Here is a 22,339-nt window from a genome sequence, read left to right on the forward strand (position 1 = left end):
AATGGTTTTAACCTCTGTGTGCAGGATAATTTCCATGCTTCTAATTGAAATCCCGTTGCAAGAAGGGAGGCACAGGTGAGACCCACCCAGATGCAGGATCACAGAAGCATCCTTAGTCTGGTAGTTTTGGCACTGCAGTTTTCACGTTAGCTATATTCCACAACAAATTACCCACTTTTGGTTGGTTAATTCTGCTCAGAAAAAAATCCACCACCTCACTGTGCTCGCATGCACTATTTGGACTCCATAAATGTTCAGCAAGCATCAATGAATGTTAGTGGGTGCCAACATAATAAAATAGGAGGCGTTATTTTCAGAGCAGCCTTCATTTTTTAATGTGATCTGATGTAGAGTTTTTGAAGAAGTGAAGTTTGCTTCCTCACTTTGCTCTTTTGCTAGAAGGGCTGTAGCAGCAGAAGTCCTCGTCTCAGCAGATTTCTAGACTAATGCTCTCTAATTCTATGTGTTTAAACCTAAGTGTATTAATGATGGTCTGTGGGCTGAAAATTAGGAGGATGTCTCTATTTCATTGCAGGAGGAAGTGTTTTTAGCCACAGATCTAAGAAAGGACAGGCTGGCATGGAGAAAGAGGTAAGTGAAGGAAAAAAAAAACACTTAAAAAAAAAAAAGGAAAATTGAAAGGGCTATTCCTAGTATTGCTATTTCATAATATTATTTGTAGTGTGATGGGAGGGAAGTCAGCAGACACGTAGGCTCCTTTATATCATTGACAAGTCAAGAGGATGATTAACGAGAGTACCAGACAATGTAATGGTAGGAGAAGGCCCACAGAAGTTAAACAAAAGTGCCTTCAGAATTTAGAGAATTCCCATGATCCATAGTAGGACCTCATTGTGCTTGTCTACTGTTTCTATTTTTGATTAGATTTATAAACACAGCACCACATATTTTCATGTGGCTCGTAGCCCCGGGGCAGAGCGAGATTGACTGCACTGAAACTGTGAGGCTTGTGAATTTCGGGCCAGGGATGGAGTGAAATAAGTAGTGTAATTGTTTTTGTGGAGTGACCGTGGGACCTCCTCTGTTCTGAATTACACATGGTTCAACCCTTTGACCTAACCAACCTCGGCAATGCCTGGTAGATCTCCTAAAGCTGTGCTGAAAGGTCCTATCAGTGACATGTTGGAACATTATCTGTCATGTGAGATGTGTGCCAACAACCATATTAAACTACATTAATTACTAGTGAGGCAATGTTTGTGACAATCTCAACTTCATTTAACCCATCATCGTGTTAGTTATTGTTTAAACAGGAAGTACAAGTGGGGACAATTTATGAAATCAAAATGCACCACCAGTGTTTGCTTTAATAAATTGTATGTTTTACTTTGTTTTATTTTCGTCCTTTTTTTTTCTGTATTTCTTGGCATTTTTGTTCTTGTCATCAGCTCTGTAGACTGAGTTTTGGAGGGCTTTTCTATTTTAAGACTAACCAGGGAAATTACTGCTTCTTAATAGCTAAACTCACATGCCAGTGTAATTGTTATTTCTTCTATAATGTGGTAACTGATACCACAGCTGACTGGGAACACAGGGCTTGGTTCTCTAGCAAGAAGCAAACGTGTTGAGGTAGTTTTTATGTAAGACTGTAAGATCACATGTGGATTATTTGCTTGATTTATACCTTCCTACCTTCACAGTCCAGCTAGTGCATCTCTGTACAGCAGTGCTTGCACACCTCTGGAACAGGAGCAAAGCACAGGCCTCAATGTTGCAATTCTTTAAGAACACTTTTCTCATAGAGCTGAACCTTTGGGTACCTGAGCATGCTGTGGGTCCCCAAAAGGCAGCTCAGGATGTACAAACTCAGGACCTGTTGTGCCTAGCTGTGCTCAGCATTGTATTAGACCAGACACGGAATGTTACATCTTCCACCTCCACACCAAGCTGCTTTTCTTCAGCAGGCTTTTCCCTCCAGTCTCGTTTTCCACCTAGCATGGGCTGAAATGAAGCGGGTATTTATTTATTTCGTTTTTTAATTGCTGCAGAGTCAGCTAAAAAATATGTTTGACCCTACCAAGTGTCATCCTCATTAGCAATGAAGAGTTTGCTCTCTGCAAAATCTAATGTGGAGTGCTTAAAGCAGACAGGTGCAAATTACAAGCTGTTTCTCTTTGGCTGCCATCCCTTAAATAGACAAAAGTAATGGGCTGGGAGGAGGGAGAAGGTTCCAGCTCCAGCTGCATAAAGGAAAGCCTTAACAGGGACTTGCCAGCTGGTTTAAAGAATTAAATGCTGTAAATACCGACTCACAGGTTTGTGTGCTTGCAGAGGAATACGTTTTTAGGAAGGCTCCATCCCTTTTTATGCAGGCACATTATTCTTTGAAAACTGCTCTGCGTTATTTTAAAGGCTAATGCTCTCACTGAAGTGAATAAGAACAGAAGCCAACATACCTGTTCCTGCTTACTGTCATTACACTCCTTAGAGCATTTCAGGCATTATTAGGTTCCTGGAGCCCTACCAGATTGACAATATTTCCAGCTACTTCTTTGTTGGCTGTGTTCAAACAAGGCCCCAAAGGAAAAAAAACAACAACCCACAACAAAAAACAACAAGAACAAAACCATGGATGAATCTGCTGAGCTAGTTTGCTGATGTTAGAAACAGTTGTTCATATTAAGAACACCTAATTTAATTTCATGAAAGAGACATAACATGCCAGTATGTGTATGAATCTAAGGTATGCATTTCCTAAAAGGAACTAAAACTCTGTCATTCCAAAGTTGCTCTTCTTTTTGACTTCCAGCTTGCATAGGGACTGCTGTCTGGAAGCAGTAACTTTAACTTTAACTCTAAGGCTGCTGATGAGGTCTGTCTGTGTGATCTTCGTAAGCAGATAAGGGTAGGGAGACAGCTCAGAGCAGAGCTTGTTTACAGCAGGACAGAAGAAAACAGCTAGACGTAAATGAGGGCTGACGGTTTCATGAAGCACAATTGGTTGATCACAGATTCAATATGACTGCCCTGAACTGAGCGATGATCCGTACAGTATGCAAAATTCACTTTCTTGCTGGTCTGTGCCCACCAGCCTTCCAGCAGCTTTCCCAGAGCCCCTCAGCCACGGCTTTGAGTGGAACCAGAGCTGAACGCAGCATTGTTGTACCCAATTCCTTTTGACAACAATCACATTCTTTTAAAAACTTCATAGGTTTTAGTTGTCACTGGTTATAAATGAGGGTTTTTTTTTCTTTTTTTCCCCCCCCCCCTTGCTGCTGCTGCTGTTGCGGTGCTCACTACTCTTGCACAGACCTGGGCTCCCCAGTAGTTTCGGATACTCCTGTTTTTCTTTTGTTTAAATTGGTGTTGTTAAGCAGACTGCAGGCCTTCATGCCAACGGTGCACGCGGTGGTGACTGCAAAAAGGCATGCAAAGGTTTAGGTCGCTTTGAATTACATGCTGATTACTCCGTGTTGTGCTCAGCTACTTCCGTATCCCCTCGCCTTTCTCACAGTGCATGACACTCGAGTTAAAAAAACTAATATACATTTTTAATAAAAAATAAAAGGCATGACTTTGAACTCAGCTTTGGACTGTGGTTTACAGCTAGAAGGTGATTTCTGGACAGAAATGCATACATGTGCATTCTTCTGGATATGGTCACACAACTGGATGTTGCCTGCAAGTTGTCACTGAGAGGGCTTTCTTCTGTTTGCTGTTGGAAATCTAAGTTTTGTAGATCCGTGAAATGATTAAAGGACAATCCCTTTAGACATGAATTTGCATAAATACATAAGTTAACGAGTAGTGACTAATGATAAAATGAATATAGAATGCCACTGAGTAATTTTGTGCCTATTATCTGATAAGAAGACACAGTATCATGAGGGGGGGGGGGCGTGTTGGGGAAGGAAATCTAAAATAAAGGAAAAAAAATAAAAGGGTGTAATTTACAATACTTAGGGGTGCCCATATGTAAACAAGAAGGATGGAAGAATCAGGTGGAGATAGATATGAAAGGAGAGCTCTTAATTCCCTCTGAAGCACAAAGTGACAAGAACATGTGTTGATTACACAAAGGCCACCAAACTGCTCCATTATTTAGTTACTTGAAGAAGAATCCCTGGAAGGATTTCACCCTGCTGTAGAAAATCAGGTGTTGCTTTCATTCAAAAAATATGAACTCACTGAAAACGCTTTTTCAAAGCCTAATTAAGGGACAAGGGCATCATTTCTTTCAAAGTTCTTTGTAAATAGGAGTCGCAAGCATGCTGCATCAAAACTTAAAAATATTCATCTGTGATTGTGTGAATGAAGTACAGAAGAACATACATGGCTGTGTCTCCGAAAAACGGTATTTGGTGCTAACTATACTGAATATAAGGAAGCCAAATAACAGCAATAAAATCCCACAGTGCGTATTTTGTAGGTCTGGAGGAAGAGGAATACTTTCTTCTTCTCACCCCCCCCCCTCTTATTGTGAAAGAAGTGGTGTGTGTTTTACAGAATATAGCAATTCAAAGCTGACTATGACAAATACAGCCTGCAATTGGTTTTGCTAGGGAAATCTGACATGCAGAAGGAATATGTGTATACGTAGAAAGTAATGCAGATCATCTTAATTCTATCAAAGTTACAGATGTATCCTGATGTATACCAGTTTAAAAATTTGTCCCAGAATTTTTGTCTGGATGTTATTTCTTTTGCTGTTAACGTAAGGTTTAAAGCTTTGTTTGGCAATTATATACAATTCAGTAAGGACAATTAAGATACAGTGTTTTTATAAATGCTGCTGGCATCTTTAAAACTAACCGAATTAAAATATTAGGAATGTAAGTAATACATCAATATGTTAATGTTGAAAGAGTTATAGAATTCTAAAGGTGCTCACTAAGCCAACGTGTATTTTAGAAAGATTTTTCAGTTGGGGAAAAAACATTGAAAGCAGTATGGTGACTTTCTGAACCTATTGAATTCTTGTCAAAATTATCATTAACTTCATCTGTGCCACATACAGCTTGTAAGAATTAATTCTGTTGCTTTGGTACTTACTGTAGCTTCCAGAATGCATCTAGTTTATTTTTGCATGTTTACATTTTTGTAGGACAGCAGTCATTTAGAAGAATTCTACTGTTGTCAGACTAACATTTACACATGTATGCATATATACATGTATATCAAGTTATTAATATCTATATTAATCTGTCAGTACTATGGTTCTATTGTTTTTGACAGATTTATTGATTGTGTGCTGCAAGCATTGTTTTTACTGGAAATTGGCACCCACAATCAAATGGGAAAGATGGATGCTCTAAAAATTGCAATTTTTCAATTATTCTTGTAATTAATCCTTTCATATTGATAGTTTCCAGGAGCTGTGTGGCCAGGAGTGGTCTTTGTCACTGGACAATTAAGCAACTGGTTTAAAAAAATTGTGCTCATTTCAGGAACTGCCATGTGAGATTTGAAAATAAATAGGTGTGAGCTGTTTTCTTGCTTTGATTTTGGCTTTGATTAATACTCCCAGATGTGCTTTGTTTGAGATAATCATTGCCTGCTTTGACTGTTAGCATCCATTATTGGGGTCTGTAGCTAGGCATGAGCTCATGTGAAGTCTTGCTAGTGCTGCACAAGGTTCTGTACCAGTGTAGACTTCAGCACTTGGACCTTCCTGTTGGTACCGATGTGGCCATGTTTCTTCTGGACCTTGCATCCCCATGGGAATTAATTTGGAACTTGTAACGACCCGGTTCCTCCAATAACTATCGTTATCTTATTTTCACTGTAGCTGTTGTTGACACATACCTAATATTAAATTAATTTTTCATTGTTGCAATGAGTGCTCTCCCCTGGACCCTGATCTCTCTTTTGCGACCTCTCAATGTAAATTATTTGGGATTGTGTCCATTTCATCATCTCATATGAAAGTGTGAAGCTCATTCATTTTCAGCTGCCCTGCGATGAACAGCTATGTTACATTATTAACATTACAGGTTATGTAAGTGGACTTAGGAAATGCAGAAGTGGGGGCATCAGGGAAGTCTGTCTGTGGATAACATGAATAACCAAACTTTTCTAAATGAAGCACTGCTGTTCTGCAAGTAAAATAAAGCAGTCTTATTCTTCATTTGTTGAGGCTCCTTTGCATTAATTAAAATTGGTTAAAAAAAAAAGACTAAAAAAAAGAAAATCACAGTATTTTAATGTGACCTTCATTTGGCATTTGTTTTAACTTTTCTTCTCCTATTTTATTTAATTCTTCCACTGCTGTTGTTCAATTAGTGTTTGACCCCTTTAGCAGAGATGTAAATTAAATGACATTTCAATGCCATCCCATATTTAAAATACTGTGTTAGTTGTGGATCATAAAGGATGATCTTCGTTCTTTAGCTAATTTATTCATTTAACAATTTCCCTCCAGAAGTTCCAGCAGAAGGCTCTGAAGCAAACTAAGCAGAAGAAATCCAAGTCGGCTGAATTTCTGATGGGTGAGCCTTGCTTGATGAGTTATTGCTCATAATTTGTGTAAGGATTAATTAACTAATTACAGACAAATGGCTGTGGGCGAAATTTTGCTCTTGCTTGTCAGGGTGCAATTTGTAATTATTTTAATCATTTATTCTTTTTTTTTTTTTTTTTCCTTGAGTTAATTTTAACCTAATTCTGTTTTGGCGACATTTGAGGACGATACACTTGAGTCTTTCAGCAAAGGAATTACTAGAAGGAATTTTCTGCTTGTCATTGAAATACACTTTGCTGTAATGTGCTCTTCTGACCTCCTTGTTTTCTGTAGTAAAAGAAGAGAGAGCAGCAACAGAAGGCATTGAAAATCCAGCTTTTAACATCAGCAGCACAGATCTTTCAGCACATCAGACTTCAGAGGAGGAAGTTATTAGACATGACAAGCTGCATAGCACCCTTGCAGCTCACCAACAAAAACTCAGGCTGCAAGCCCATGCTGAACCAAGAGGTGAGGCATCAAACCGGATTACCCTCAAACGGAGTGACAGCAGTTGCGTTCCTCATCGAACCTGCACATTCCGCCGGGTGTTCCCATCCTGATGCATCCCAACATCCACCCCCAAAGCCCCAAACGCCTCTGAAAACATTGGGTGCTTGCAGGTTTAGGGATCTGTGCTCCGTTTTTGTGTTCGGCTGGCTCCCCTTACTGTGGATGCAGGTTGCATGGTGCTCCCCCCGAGCAGATGGGAGTGCGGGGAGCCAGCTCTTCTTATGGTGAGTCCCCTTAATTTGTACCAGGTTGGATTTCGGAGGCGCTGTAGCAGACAGATGCTGCTCCCTTGCTGGCTCCCGAGCATTGAGTAGCTTTAAACAGCTTACAGATCAGTGATTGATTGTTGTCCTCAGATCTCCCATATGCCCTCAGTCAATCGGCATCTTGCTTCTGCTTTATTATATTTTTTCAGCCACTTGTGCTCATATATTTAGAGCAGAGTGTCCTGTTTGCTCAGCTTTTCCAGGGAAGTGATCCTGCACAACCTGGTTTTTAAGCTCAGCTGTGGTGTGGCACCCAAAAAAGATCCTGTCTCATGAAGCAATGTTCATTATTTATGGTAATGCAAACTATTAGGATCTTTGGGGACATCAGTTTTTTATATTGCAGAGGTATGGTATCTTTTAACCTATTGCTTAATTACTCCATTTTGAATTATTATTACCACTGAATGTTATGACTAATGGGTTTTTTTTACTTAGTAATATCATACAATTAAAGAATGGCTTGGGTTGGAAGGGACCTTAAAGCCTATCCCATTCCAACCCTCTGCCGTGGGCAGGATTGTTGCCCACCAGATCAGGCTGCCAGGACTCCATCCAACCTGGATTGGTGAGAAAGTACAAGGAGGAAGAAGGTGAGAAAAAGAATGTAGAGACATCTGATGAGTTTTATGAGGGAAATCTTGGACTAAGTTCTAAAGTGAAAGCAATCGTTTCTGAAATCAGACTAAAAACCTTCCATAAATATGCACTGAAAATATAATTGTATAGGAATGTGTAGTATCCTTAGCTTCAAGTGGACTGTAATCAACCATGAATATGTGAATGTACATACAAAGCCTGAAATCTCCCAAGGTACCAAAGTAAACAATACAGCTTTGAGGTATCCAGCTCACCCAGTGCTTCCTATCAAACTCCCAGGCAGCGATGCCATTTGGTGAGCACCCTTGAGTACTCACTCAGGTATTTAAATATGTAAGTACAGGCTGGTGAGCCAAACTCCAGGTATTTGCTTTTAAAACTCTGAACCTTGTTGTGTTAATATTTTATCCTCACAGGCCCAGAGAGCCCATGGCTCCTGATAGCCTCTCTCACAATTAGGTCTGGCTTTCCATTTAGCTTTCACGTGACTGCATAGTGCCACATGGAGCAGGAATTCTCTCTGCAGCCTGTCAGAACAATGATTAAGGAGACAAAGGAATTGATTGTTTTTTAATGAAATAGTCTATTTGGTAAAAATGAAGTTGGGCTTGCTGGAGTCTGTCCATACTTTCAGTTGCTGCTTCAGAAATTCATGAATAGTCTCTTCAAGAAAGGAACACTTTTAAAGACTAAAATGTGTTTTTAAACCCATTATGGTGAATTCATCATTCATAGTATCATTTAAAAAAACAACAAAAGCCAACAACAACCAGCCAGACAAATTATAACACCTAAAACCCTTTTTTTTTGAAACACAGAACAGAAATTAATTTTGAAATTAATTTTGCCTGGAATGGAACAGTTTGATTGACAAAATGCTTTGAATGGCAGACAAAGGCTTAGTGAGAGTTAAATATTTTGTTTCCCCAAACTCACTCTCCTTCGCAATCTTTTGCCCATTCAGTTAACCAGACCAGTTGTTCACATTAGCTCTGCCTCTAATTCATGCAGCTGTTAAGAAAAAAAAAAAAAAAAGTCATCCATTTATGTCATCATAAAAAAAAAGTCTAGATTGGAAGAGGTCTCTAGAGATCATCTGGTCCAATCTTGCATTAAATAATTCTTAGTCTAACTTCTGTCAGGACTTGTTTGGCAGTCACAGGGGCCAGTTCAAACTTATCATGGGCTGCTAACAAAACAACAGCTTCAAGCCTGACCAGAAACCTGGGGAAAATTGAACTACACCTTCTGGTACCTCCTGAGCTAATTTTCCCCACCCCCAAGTGTAGTAATACTTCATTAAAGAGGAAATGGAAAAAGCCAACTACATAGAAAAGCATGGTATGGCATGATCGTAGTGAACGGTAGTATTTCATGGTCCTGTCCATGATCACGAGATTCTCCTCTAGCTCTCAGACCCTAGGCTGAATCCAGGTTACTTGATAGGGAGTAGCATTGGTCAATTCTAATTCTTGATGTTAAACTACACAACCTAAAAGCAGTTATAACCTTAAGCACAATTATTTAATTGCAGTGTTTAGCAGATTACAGGTTTAGAACACTATGTAAATATCAGGCTGGATTTAATGCTATGCCCTTGGAGGCACAGTGCGGGGATGTCATTGCCTTTCCATTGTCTTTCCACCTGTCACCTGTGTCCTCAATGGCAGCAAACAATAGCTACAGGAGTGCTAGCATTTCCTCCATCCTACAGTAGTGTCACAGCCTGTTCCTCCTTCTGTGACTGCTCGAGGGAAGTATTCTCTAGAAAAACCTCCACGTACTTTTGAGATGCCTTCTCACACACCTCCGTGCTGAGAATACCAGAGAGGAGTGTATATAATCAGCTGTGTGTTCAAGACAGCCTCAAAGTCTTTTCCTGGAATTTGACACACTGTGCAAAATAAGGATTATTTAGGGACGAAATAGCCTGTGCAGAAGCCCATCACATTGCAGCTTGCTTTCAGCTGGCCCCTAACCACCTTAATTCACAGGTATGATAGAGCTATATTGACTTTTCCATTCCCTTTTCTGAGATAACAGTACATCACCTGAAAATGAGTGTGTGAACAGAGTTTTGCCTTGAATAGCTGATGAAATATTTCCAGTTTAAAAAGTTCAAGTATTTTTTCACAGAGGATTTAGTCCTGTGTAGAGCCAGGAGTTGCATTCGATGATCCTCATGGGTCCCTTCCAGCTCAGGATATTCTATGATTCTATGCTCTCGTGACTCTGATACTCCATTTTTTCCATTTGTCAGGCCATTTTATTCTTTCACTGTCATATTTTCAGCGATGGACCATATTCCCAGTGTTATCATCAAGAGTAGACAATTATTCAAGAATAAGCTTTTGTGTAACTTTCTGCTGTCTGCTTTCCATTACTGCTTTTATAGGATGGTGACCTGGTGTTGCTGTTAAATGTTATAGTGACGTAAGGGAACTGGCTGTTTACTCATTTTTACCAATTATCAGGCACCTAAATGGTTACAGTGGGTTCTAACCACTGTATTTTCTCTTCATGATACACTGACCTTTTGCTGATAGCTCCTAACCATCATGTTTGTTTCTTTCCCATATTTCTCATGAAATTAAGGCCGCCTGGCAATTTTTGCAATTTATTTGTTCCTGAAAATTCTCGGAGTTTACTTGTGACTACATCCAACCAGCTCCTTCCTCCTTTCTTCACCTCAGCAAATATTCCATTTGCCAGAAATTTTCACATTAGTCATCCCAGTGGGAGGTCAAATAGTCAATAAACAGATAATAGAAAAATATTTAGGATCACATTACCCATAACCGGAGTAAAGGATGGACATTTCAGGTGCGCCTGAAATCAGGGTGAGCTCCCATTTTCTTTTTTCTTTTTTCCAGAGGTATTTAAATCCAAAACACTTGGGAGAGTTCCCAAGTGTTCAGGTGGGCTTGGTGAACTCTGTGCCTGGCAAACTGCCGTGGCGGAAGCACCAAACCGCCAGGAAACTGCCTGCCTTCTTTGGCTGAAGGCAGAACACGAAGGCAGTTGCTCAACCTTGGATGAATGATGTATGTCACAAGAAATCCCTTAACAAAGGGCTATGTATTTAGTGTTTTATCATAGGCCTGCAAAACAAACATTAATCTTTTCCAGCATTCAGATCCTCAGCTATTGTGAATAGTTAATTTGCTAGTGGCTTATAGCTGTTTGTACTACTTGGTGCTCACCACAGCCACAGAACTATAAGGCTCTGGTCTAGCTAATCCCGAGAAGAGCTCTGTGGGATGGCACTGTTCACATTTCTACAAGATAGGTGAAATTTCTAGCCCAGGCATGCAGAGGGAATGTATGTCAGAACAAATTAGTCTGTGTTCTTTCTGGGATGCCAGTTACGCATGCAAGCTGCAGAATCCAGGCGCAGGGCTATCCAAGCATCCTACCATTACATGATCCACCTTGCACCCGGCCTCTTCAGAGGCTGTGATAGTCTGTGGCTTTTGCATGAAAGATGAAAGGAAGGCTAATTGTCTTCTCCTGTACCGTTCACAGTAGTACAAAGGCTAGAGGCAGTCTGACCCTAAATGTTGATGTTTCAGGTTGAATTGTCTCCAGATGATGAGGAGTGCTCATTTTTTTTCTATCTTCCCCAATACACAAATCCTTTTTCAGAACTAGATTATCTCCTAAAATCAAAAGCCCTAATTAATTCTACCACTTCATCTGCAATAGGCACTGTTAACATCTCATATCATGCTCCAATAAATTTGCCCACAGAGATTAACAACGTTTAAAAAGAAAAAAGAGGGAAGGAAAGCTTCAATTGAAGACCAAAAACTATTCTAATTAGCATAGGTATGGTATTAACATGGCTATACTGCTTCTGGCAGCAAATTAGTGTCTCTGTGTAGTCTCCTCCTGCACCACCTCCTAACTGCAGAGCTGGGTTGGACATATCTAACATGGTGCTGCCTGCATCCTGTGAGGAGCCTCCCACTGTGAAATAGAACAGTTCTGCCCCTCATCAAAAGCCAAAGTAGAGCTCTTAGCCTTTGCTAAGGGACGAGTTACTACTGGCAGTAGTTCAGCTGTGGCAGGACAAAATAAGCCTTTTTCTGCTCAAACGTGTAAGTGAACAAAAACTTTGATCAGTGTGCAGACAAAAAGGGTTTTGGGAAGGAGCCACCTGGGATATCAACTTGATAATAAAAATACCATCAAGAGCATCAGTAACACCAGTCTGTTAAGAGAGAACTGAGGCTTTTTGAACAGTCTAATTTCAGTCTAAGGAGTTGTTAGATACCCACTGGAGAGACAGTAAGCATGGATGAAAAAAAAAGCAGGCAACTGCTGGGAATTCATGTTTATGCTGCCTGTGAAGAAAATGGGGCCTGTGACATTGGCATTTGCATTGGACATAAAGATTTGCATAAAGTATGGAGCTAGAAATGTGAATCAAAACTGTACCTTTTTTTCTTGAGCAACAAGAAAGTTTATATGTAATAACTCAAGTTGTGTGTCTGTGGTTCCATGCTTTCTGATTTCAACAGGGACTCGAAATGGAAATGCCAAACCCGGTATGCAGGGCATGATGGATCACCATGTATGCATAGGAATAAAAAGGGTTGTCATTGGAAGTAATTTTGCGTTGAATTACACAATGTGTAATCCAATTGAAATCAGCAGAACAGCACAAGGTGTAATGTAGTGTGCAAAACGTGTTCCATTGCATGCAATTTTGACAACAGGGATACCGTGCCACTCATCTAAGTAATGTGCTAAAATTGAATCTGTGAGAGGTATGGGGACAAGAACTGTGAAGAATGGATGCTTTTTATAATTGGGAAATACCCTTTCAGAAGGTGACTGGATATATGTTTTTAAGGCTAATTTATAGCACTTGGGAATTGTTTGCTTCATAGTAGTGCTGTTGAAACCCTAAGCTTCTCACTGTCCCAGAAAGTTCCTTTGATGCGACTGCGTTGCAAAGGATCAGCTGAGCACACCAGCCTGGTAGCACTCGGTCTTCATTTTCCCCACTGACCTATGTCATGTTATCTAACAGCATTCCTAGATGAACTGCAACAACAGTAAATCTCTCTTCAGCCAGCAGCGTTTCCCCAGGAAAGCAGCAGGTCTCACACTGGTTTTCCTTAGCACAGGGCCCTCTGTTGCTCGTAGGAAAAGGAATGTTGTACATCTGCACAACGATAAATGTGGTGAGTCTTCCAGGAGTGGATTGGGGGGAAAGGAAAGTGGGTGCAAAGAGTGTGGTGTTTCCCAAGGGCTGGGCAAGGCACAGCATGGGCCATGCTGCTCAAGCACGAGTGGCCCCCTTCACCAGCATCTTGTCAAAGCTGACAAGTAAGTTTATTCAAGACTTGCAATATAAACATCAGACACAGTTATGTGGTTTGCTCATTACCTACGGTCTCTGCTGAGGATAAGGAAAATGACATACGATACCTTTAAACTTTAAAAATCAAAAAGAAACTTGATGATAGTATTTAACAAGCTGTGTTTTCAAGATAGAATTTGCTGTACTGGCTCTTGCTGCATGGCTCTAAGTTTGAAGATGCCATTGAAGCCTATTTTTTCATTGAATTCTTCTAGTGCTTATTAAAATTTGAAGTTCCACGTGTAAAACAGCCCACTCCCTGATATATTTGGTGATAATCTGAAATGACTTCATGCTTCCCAGCAATCCTATTCTAGGTCTGTATCTAGAACGTTATAAATAATATTTATCTACACCTATAGGTAACAATTTTAGATCTAAATGCAAAATAATAGTAATTTATCTTACTTAAGGCATTTAGCTTTTATATGTAATGTAAATCAGCTTATATATATTACAGTGAAGGCATTTGTAATGGCCACAACTGGAGGCAGACATAACTGATACTGTGCTTCAGTAACCACAACCAAAAATCCAAATTAAAATATAATTTCAGGTTAACTTGTAAAAATTTTCTATTATTTTCTGGCAAAACAAGAACAGAAAATTACTGTTAATTTGTGGATTACATACCAAATCACTGTCTTATTTAAAATGAAAACTTTCTAACATTTTCATTAGATGTGTGTAAATCCGGCAACACAATTTTGGAATAAAAACTTAAAACATTTGTTCTGAAAGTTTCTACCTTTCCTAAATTATTTTCCAGTTTTAAGTAAATTTTAAAAATCTCATATGAAATCTCTCCTCTTCCCCTCCCAATCCCAAGCCAAATTGAGATAGGCACCTCTCTTAGAGGGTATTCAAGTTTGGCTCTAGGATGCTGCTAGGATGTTCTTGTGGTTGCATGTCATTATAAAGAAACCAGGAAACAAACACAGAATCTTATACTTAGGCAGCCCAAAGGGCCATATCTGCATTGCTTCACTGCTGTGCTTCAAGAGCATTTTAGGTAAAATGCCATCTCAGACTAAAATCAGTCTTTCCTCTGGCTTATTCAGAAGACTTTCATGAGTTGCCTTATAAAGTACACCAGTAATGTAATACTAAGTCATTGTTAGGGATACCTGCTGACCATGCTGCTACCTAAAATGGGAAGGCTCCTACTTACTAAGGGAAGTTGGCTCAGACCATGATCTGTGTATCCCATTTCATAACAAAAAAATTGTTTATGCGGCAATTTTTGTATTTGTCTCTAAGCATCATTCTGAAAAAAAAAAAAAGCACAAATGAATGCCTATTCAAGCAGCTAGTAATCAGCCAGTTAGTTATTAGTAATTCCTTCATTTTTACACTGGTCAAGAGAAGCTCAACCCATCCGGTGAGGTTTTATTATTTACCTTTCATTAAACTCAAAACTTAAATCAGTAATAAAATATAGGGGACAATGCAATAATTGCCTGTCATCAAAAATTCTTACTGTACCCATGACATGATATTGGTATGGGCTGTCTGATTTCTTTGTGGAGTAGAAGATCTTGCAGAAATGCAACTTACTTACACCATTTCTGTGGTATTCTCAGGACGTGGACTGTATAATTGACTACAGACATCTTAACTTAAAAGCCATCTTAGAGTTTCATCCAATCCTAGTAATGTGCATGTAGTCCCATGGGCTGCGTTCAAGGATTATGCTAATTTTATTAGCAACTCCTCTTGATTTAATTAAACTATACAAATTCCCACCTGGTCACTATTGTGCCAACACCCTTCCTTCCATTTTTATTCGAACTTATAGATAATTCTTGTTTTTGCTCTTCAGTTCTGATATTCTGAATTATCCTTTGTGTTTTCCACATAAAGTAGCACAATTTTGAAGGGAATGAATAGAGTTTCAAACTCAGTTGTTGGGTCTGAGTGATTCTCTGGTTCGAAGCAAATAAAACACGTTTCCAAAGTCAGTTAGCTCTTCACAGCAGCAGATATTCAAAATAACTTGCTTTTTGAAAGCACCAAGCTGTCTGCTGCTGTTTAAAATACCTGCAAGCAAGCTCTGTATTAACATTTGCTTTACTGTGTTTATACCATGAAGCAGAGCAATGTGAATTCCTTAGTGGACTGTTAATTTACATGTTATACACTTTCAAATATTTCCAAAAGCAAACGTGAAATGATTAGTAATCCATTCACGTGCTCACAAAATGTTATTAGTAAAATGCCTTGGGCAGTAAGTTATGTTGATGAAAATTGATAATTTTATATTTTAAATCTAAAGTAACCTTCCCTGCCCCCAACAAAACCAAGAACCAGCCCAGAGTCCAGAGCTGCTGGTACTACCTGGAGCTGTGTTGTTCAATTCTCAGTGTATGTTGAGCTGAAAGGAAAACAAAAAAGTAAAATGAGATTAGAGCAGGCATCTGAGGTTTGCAGGGATTTCTTCTCTTCAGAAAGCCTCTCTTTAAGTTTTCTGTGATGTCCTGTAGTTTAAAATAGCTCATTTTCTATAAAGTCAGTGATTCTGACATTTACCAGTCTTTCCATCTGTATGGACTTTTAAGACTGAACATTGCTATGGAGAAATCAAGCCTTGTTCTGTTTATTTCTGTATGACTTTGTGTCTGCAGTTGTGTGTTGTCCTGGCTGAGCCGAAGCTCTTGATGAAATGTCTCGTGCTCCACAGAAAATGGTTACGGTTGTGCTTTTTCAGAGAGGACCAAACCCAATTTCGTTAATAATTTTCTCCGTATATCTCTTTTTCAAATAATAGTTTCCATGCCTTGTAGACTCAAATACAACATGACACTTCCTCCTAAATGCCAATTATTCTGTCGTGAAGAGTTCTGCAAAAGTCTGCTCCTCAGAGCTTAGTCCCAAACCCAAGGGATAAAGAATATAGTGTATTAAAATTCAGTAGAATCTGTTGTGATATAAAGACCATGAAGAAAGCCTGTGCTAGCTGACTATTGCTTGTATGTTTGCAACACATACTTTCCAGCTATTTACATTTATGACTATGAAGTAACTGAATAGAGATGTATCGTCATTTTCTTCTTTAGTACATGGGTGAATTATTTTACTGATATGTGAAGGGGTGTTCATATAACATCATGGTGCTTTGTGATAGAGAAAAACAATTACAGTGAATAAGGTAGAATGGCTGTGTTATTGCAGTACATAAGACTTTGATTACATACTGCCAAGATTCATACCAGTCTAGTAGTTGTTGACAGATAAAGTAACAAAAATGAAACTCATTTATTTTTCTTTATTGCGACCTCAAGGTAAAGCAAATTTTCAGTTCTTGTACTTACTACACTGAAGGAACAGAGACTGACAGTCAAAATGTGCCGGTCTAGAAATATAAATTAAACCTAGTTTCATATCAAAGTTTCATTTAGTCTCTGAGAAGGAGTTGCTGTTTGGATTATTTTTGATCCTAAAACAAATATACTGCAGACTACTATAGTGTATGTTGGATGAGTTAACTCCCTTGCGCATTTAGCTCTTATGTATTAGCCCTGTTCAATGAATTTTGCAATTTGTTATGGACTTAATTATTCTACTTTTTTTCTCTATTTAGTCATAATTTACCGTTCTTGAAAACGAAGTGAATGTAAGGGTGATTTTAATAAAGCAACAATTTTCTTGAAGGAAAGCAGTAATTTGAGAGAAAGCTCATCCCTTTCCCTCTTGTATAAAAAAGAATTGTTCTGGCTGATAGTACTGAGAGCTCCTCCAGGCAGCTAGATGCTGTGTTGCTCCTTGATAAGTCTAACAAATGACTTTTTTTGGTGTGTGAACTTGATTAGTTTCTAAAGAGCACATACAACTAGCTGTTGAAATGGAAAGTGCTAAAATGAGTGTTTTTATCCCATCAAAACCTTGCATTAGCTACCTAGCCCAACTAAACATTATTGCTGTTCAGATTAATGAGGCAGTTTTCTAGTATCTCCTCTGTAATTAAACACTTCTGTGGTTGACTACAGTATTAAAGATGCACCAGACGTTGAAACCTCAGTGGTGAAATTTAAAGCTGTTGAAATTGGAGGGGTCAGCTGTGAAACACAAATTCATCTGCAGTATGGGTAATTCACTCGCAAAATGCGTTTCAAGAATAATTTGGCTTATGTTGGAGATGTTGAATTTTTTTATCTTTTTCTTATCATTCCATCATCTAAATTTGAGAATTTTTCTCATTAGTTCTCAAGTAAAAGTAACATAAAGTGCACTTGTTTCCAGAATTACCTTTTCTGACCTTTCACAAGATGATAATTGCAGTACTAGTAGGCTTAGAAGACTTGTTAAAAAAATTAAGCTTATAAAGTAGCAAAAAATGCCCCTTTGCTTGCTGGTGTCGATTTCAAAATTAACATTTTGGTTCATGTGCTTCTAATAATCACTGACCCTTACTTCGTGTGCTTTCCACAGGAAATGAGTACAGCAGAAATTACTTTGACCTGCTGATGGATGAGGAAATAAACCCAAGGCAGTGTGGGATGGAGGTCAGTGAAGAAGGTGAGGCAGAATTAAGTATGTAATTTTGGTGTCAGAATATTCTTTTCCATTCATGAAAATGAGGTGACAAAGATCACGTATGCAGTTCCATTTAAATATTGAGGTTTACAATTTAATTTATAAGTCTTACCTGCTCTGAACATGATAGGCAGTATGCATAGTCTTTGATCAAGGACAGTGAGTTAATGGACAGGTAAAAGTGAGGCGGTGCTGTATTCACTCTCCCACCATAGCAATAATAATAAACGCTCCAAGAAAACTGTCTACATCACGTTCTTTTTAATTAACATACTTAGTCTACAAGTGAGTACCAAGCTGCAGGTTTTGCAACCCAAAGCCTTTGTTAGACAACAATTTTGTTAATAAGTTGAACGTCTGCTTGCTTAACAGAAGAGAAACCCCAGTGTCCAGAGTTCCCAGCTGGAGGCCTCTTTTTACTAGTTTAGCCAAGATATTCCGCTTTGTTGTCTGTGGGTGATAGCAAGAAGTGGGAGGGTGTGATTGCAGTGCTGGGAGAAGTTATGCATAGGTATGAGAGAGATTAACCAAGAGGTATTGTTTTTTTTCCTGTGCACAGAGGAAATTCTCCTTCACTTTTAGATAAAAAAAAGGGTGGGAACGGGCCTGCCTGAATTTGCATGGGCTTAGGTAAGAACATCATCATGGTAATGAAGTGCTTAGCTGTGATCTGAATGCTTTGGCCCAACTCCTGTAGTTAAGCACAAACCTCCTAATAGCATGTGAGGCTGATTTCTAAGTTTCTACCTCCCCAACCCTTCATTTTGTCAAACCTTGTGCTTATTTCTACTGCAGAACCTCTCTAGACCCACAGTTGTAGGCATATGTGGAAATAAATTGTGTAGGTATGAAACTACTGCAGAGTCTCAAAATGAGTCACTTTGGAAATTTGTGGGAAATTTTTATTTGCATAGATACCAAGATTTAAATTTTCAGGCAACCACATGTGACAGAAAAAAACACACTCTAGTGCGCATCAGTAACTTGGATTTCTGTGTACAGGTGAAAACAAGATGATGATTTTAGTTTTATTGGGGGCAAATTGCACCTAAACCTGTAATTTTCCTATCCTTTGTGTACAACAGCAATGATCTTTAGAAGTCAGCTTTTGGCTCAGAGTTTTCAAGTGAAAGATTTTTTTTGTCGATGCTGCCTTGGTTTGTCTTATGAATAGGATTCATGAATCATGATCTTCTTTGTATCCAGAGAATGAAAAGTGGATTAGATTTCTGTATCCTTGTGAATGTGCCTAAAAGCCTGTGCGGTAGAGTGCTGACACCAGGGATACAAGGTAGTACAGCTTTTGTCAGGAAAAAACACTCTTTTGGCCATGTAAGAACTGCTGTACACATGTAATCATTTTTTTTTTTTTTTAATCTGGAAGAAAGCTTTAAGAAAGTCCAGACAATAGTGTATCCTGCCAAACTTGAGAGACATGTGTAGCTGACCCTGGATGCTCTTCCTTTTTCTTCCCTGGCAAAAATTTCACTCAAATCTAGGGTAAGGCCTGTTTATTACAAACCGACTAGTGACAGTACTGGCCTCAAGTTGGTTGTGTTGACATTTTCAGAGCAGTTAAAGCACTGTATTGACCAAGCATCAATAGACGGCAGGTTGGATGTGGGAGCATTTATTTGAGATTAGTGATGCATAACTTCTATGTCATGAATGCAAGCATTATAGAAATAAATAATTTTTTGCTCCTCTTCATCTCTAGTAAACTGTGGAGAAGAGAATTCCGTTCTTTTATCTGACTTTTTCTAACTTAGTTAGTCCTGTTTTTTGTAGAGCCTTTTGGTCTGCATGTTGAAGACAACACTGCAATTTTAGGTGAATTTTGAATTGCTTTCTTTTGTACAATCCACTGTGGAATCAGACAGAAAAACAGTAACAGCTCTTCAGTAACATAATAAAACTTCATGAGAATATAAGTAAAGACCCCAAATACCTAATTATTTGAGTAGGACTGTAATATCTTTCTTTTCCTGGAATAATGTCATTTATAAAATGCTGATTTTTCTATCCTCCTAAAATCTGTAGTATAATCAACTCAGAGGCAGTGAAATGTGATACGCGAATGCCATAATGTCAGTTTCACGATCATTTGTATGTCTATGAATCTGTCCATCCCTTAATTTGACAACAGACATCTCAACAACTCATTATCACACATACTCATGAACAGGCTACTTGCCTCATTTCCTTTTTTCCTTGCAGAATAAATGTTACATAAGTAGAATTGTATTTGTATGTAGTAGACAGAGTAAAAACAGGTCAGAAATGAAGTCTGGTCCAGGATGGTCTTGGAGATACATACATTCCTTCTCTTTCCATCCAGGAAAAAAGGAACATGTGTGTCCAGGACCCTTGCTCTGTTTAAAAATCTGCAGATGTTATTGGGAATTTGAATGATGAATCTGTCCCAAGATGAAAATTCACAGTATATTGTAATATCTACTCCTGCTAGATAATGTGTTAGTATTATGGACAGTAGGGTAAAAATTTTAATAAGGATCCAAAATCATATTACAGAAGAAATGAGGTACTTTGATTTTTATTATGAGTAAAATAGATTTCACCTGGCAATTTGAATATATATAATCAGTTCAACAAGTCTACTAGCAGAATTAGAAAGCCAGTTTCAGTACAGACTAAGATATAATGTAGATCACCTTTGAAAAATGTGCAATTATATATTTTTCATTTTAAAATGTCGTTCATAACTCAGAAGAAAATGACAGCTCTGCTATGAAGCTCTACACTACAAAAAATAATCTGTATGTCAAAGTGTTTCTTTTGTATTTCTTTATACTTTAAAATAATGTTCTCTGAAATACTGCTGAAAGAAGCAAATAATCATTAGATGTCTCACTGTTGTTTTGTTGTTGTTTTTTTATTTGTTTTGAAAGATCCTGTGAAATTCGAGGAGCAAATCCTGTATGGTAAACTGATGAAGCTTCTAGATGAAGCAAGCAAGATAATGGACTCTCAAGGTAAATATATATATACGCATAAATGAAAACAAAATTCTCTTGAGACTGAATGAGAGGGGAGAGTGGTAATCCATCCCTTTGAACTCAGAAGGAAAAAAGGACAGTGATTTCACTGTGAGACTGTAAGATCTCTTCCCCCAAACGCTTTTGTTTGAGTCCCATTTATGTGGTTTTAAGCATAACTTAGGTGATGTGCTTTCTTTATGCTACTTCACTCTTGCTAAATTCCACAGGAATGAAGACTGGAAAAGTCCTTGCTTACATGCTTAAAGCTAGAAATCTAAGTCTTTTTTTAAGCCCATAAATAAGTGGGCTATTCTTTGTACTGTATGGTACTTCCTGTAATATTTCCGTTATATCCAAAGGGATAGAGCAGGCTGTTGCCTACAGTACTGGAGATCCAGGAACTTGTTTCCTGACTAGTTTGTGAGTCACTTTATTCTAGAAGAAGCAAACTTTTCATTTGCCTGGGTTTGCAAAATCCCTTGATTTGCCATTACTCATATCAGTAATATATTTGAAACCCATTGTGTCTTATTTTAAATATAAGGAAAATAAAATACAACCAGCATATTCATGCATGTAGCTTAAACTTGGATCTTTAAAGCATTATTAGGAAGTCCTGGACTGATGCATGTTAACTTCAAGTTCCACATTGCTGCGAAAGCTTATAGCAGTGCTGCAGGTTGTGTGTTGCTTTTGTCTTACAACAGCATGCATTAAAATAAAAATAAAAAAATACTTCGCTGTGGTGAAGTCAATGCTAATTCTGTAGGAAAGATGGACACTGGCTCCTTCTACCAATATTTATAGCATTTCATGGTCTTCCATAGCCTTATCCTCCAAATATCCCTGTGTGATTTAGGAAAATGTCTTGATGTCATTTACAGACCACCCCAGGTAAGGTCCAATACCCTTTCAATTAGCTTTCTGAAACTATGCTGCTGTGATTCCCCCTGAATTCATGGGAGAGGGTCAGAGAAGTTGCTCTGGATAGCAGTTTATCTCACTTAACACATGTGCTTCTCAATTGGTCAGACTAATCATACCCTAGAATCAGTTATTCCCTTGCATTTGCCTCTGGAAGGATCTTGGAACTACCTTCTCCTTGACCAAAGCCATTTGAATGTATGTGATGTGCATTGAGGATGATGATCTCCCTCTAGGTCTGCTGTAAGGGTGGGTATTGTGCACATGGAGCCCTGATCTCGCTGCCAGGTTTAATTCAAGGGCAGGCAAATACACTAACAGCAACGTCTTATGTTCCATGGGCATGCCAGAGCCCTGTGCCTATACAAGATTGGAGTGAATGTGGGAGCTGCAGCAGCCTGCTGCCATCTTGTCTCAGCACTTCTATTTCATAAAAAGAACCATATAGGCATCAGAAGTAGTGCTGTGGGTGAATGTTGCACCCTTTCCCACCTGAAGTTATTAATGGGGTTCTTTATGGCTTTGGTGAATAAAACTCTGAGAAGAGCAGAATTTTCTTGAGTAAATGAGGCTTGCGCAGTCTTCACCTCTGTGTATTTGTATGGAGTTGTATTTATTTCTGCCTGTCTGTTTCTCAGAACCTGTTTTCCTTTTCCAAAACCTTTTTTTTTTT

At 38.7% G+C, this 22,339-nt stretch overlaps 1 protein-coding gene across 1 annotated transcript in view; it reads left to right on the plus strand.

Moving 5' to 3' along the window:
• Positions 1–539: 539 nt before the first annotated feature.
• OFCC1 (orofacial cleft 1 candidate 1) overlaps positions 540–22,339 on the plus strand; it is a 25,275-nt gene continuing 3,475 nt past the window's right edge. Inside the window, exons 1-5 of the mRNA XM_031552754.1 lie at positions 540–591; positions 6,383–6,449; positions 6,755–6,931; positions 17,639–17,725; positions 20,653–20,736. Of these exons, the coding sequence (XP_031408614.1) occupies positions 580–591; positions 6,383–6,449; positions 6,755–6,931; positions 17,639–17,725; positions 20,653–20,736 (427 nt within the window). The 5' untranslated portion in view covers positions 540–579. The remainder of the gene's footprint in view (positions 592–6,382; positions 6,450–6,754; positions 6,932–17,638; positions 17,726–20,652; positions 20,737–22,339) is intronic.

The sequence above is a fragment of the Meleagris gallopavo genome, chromosome 3 (assembly GCF_000146605.3).
Source record: "Meleagris gallopavo isolate NT-WF06-2002-E0010 breed Aviagen turkey brand Nicholas breeding stock chromosome 3, Turkey_5.1, whole genome shotgun sequence".
NCBI lineage: Eukaryota > Metazoa > Chordata > Aves > Galliformes > Phasianidae > Meleagris > Meleagris gallopavo.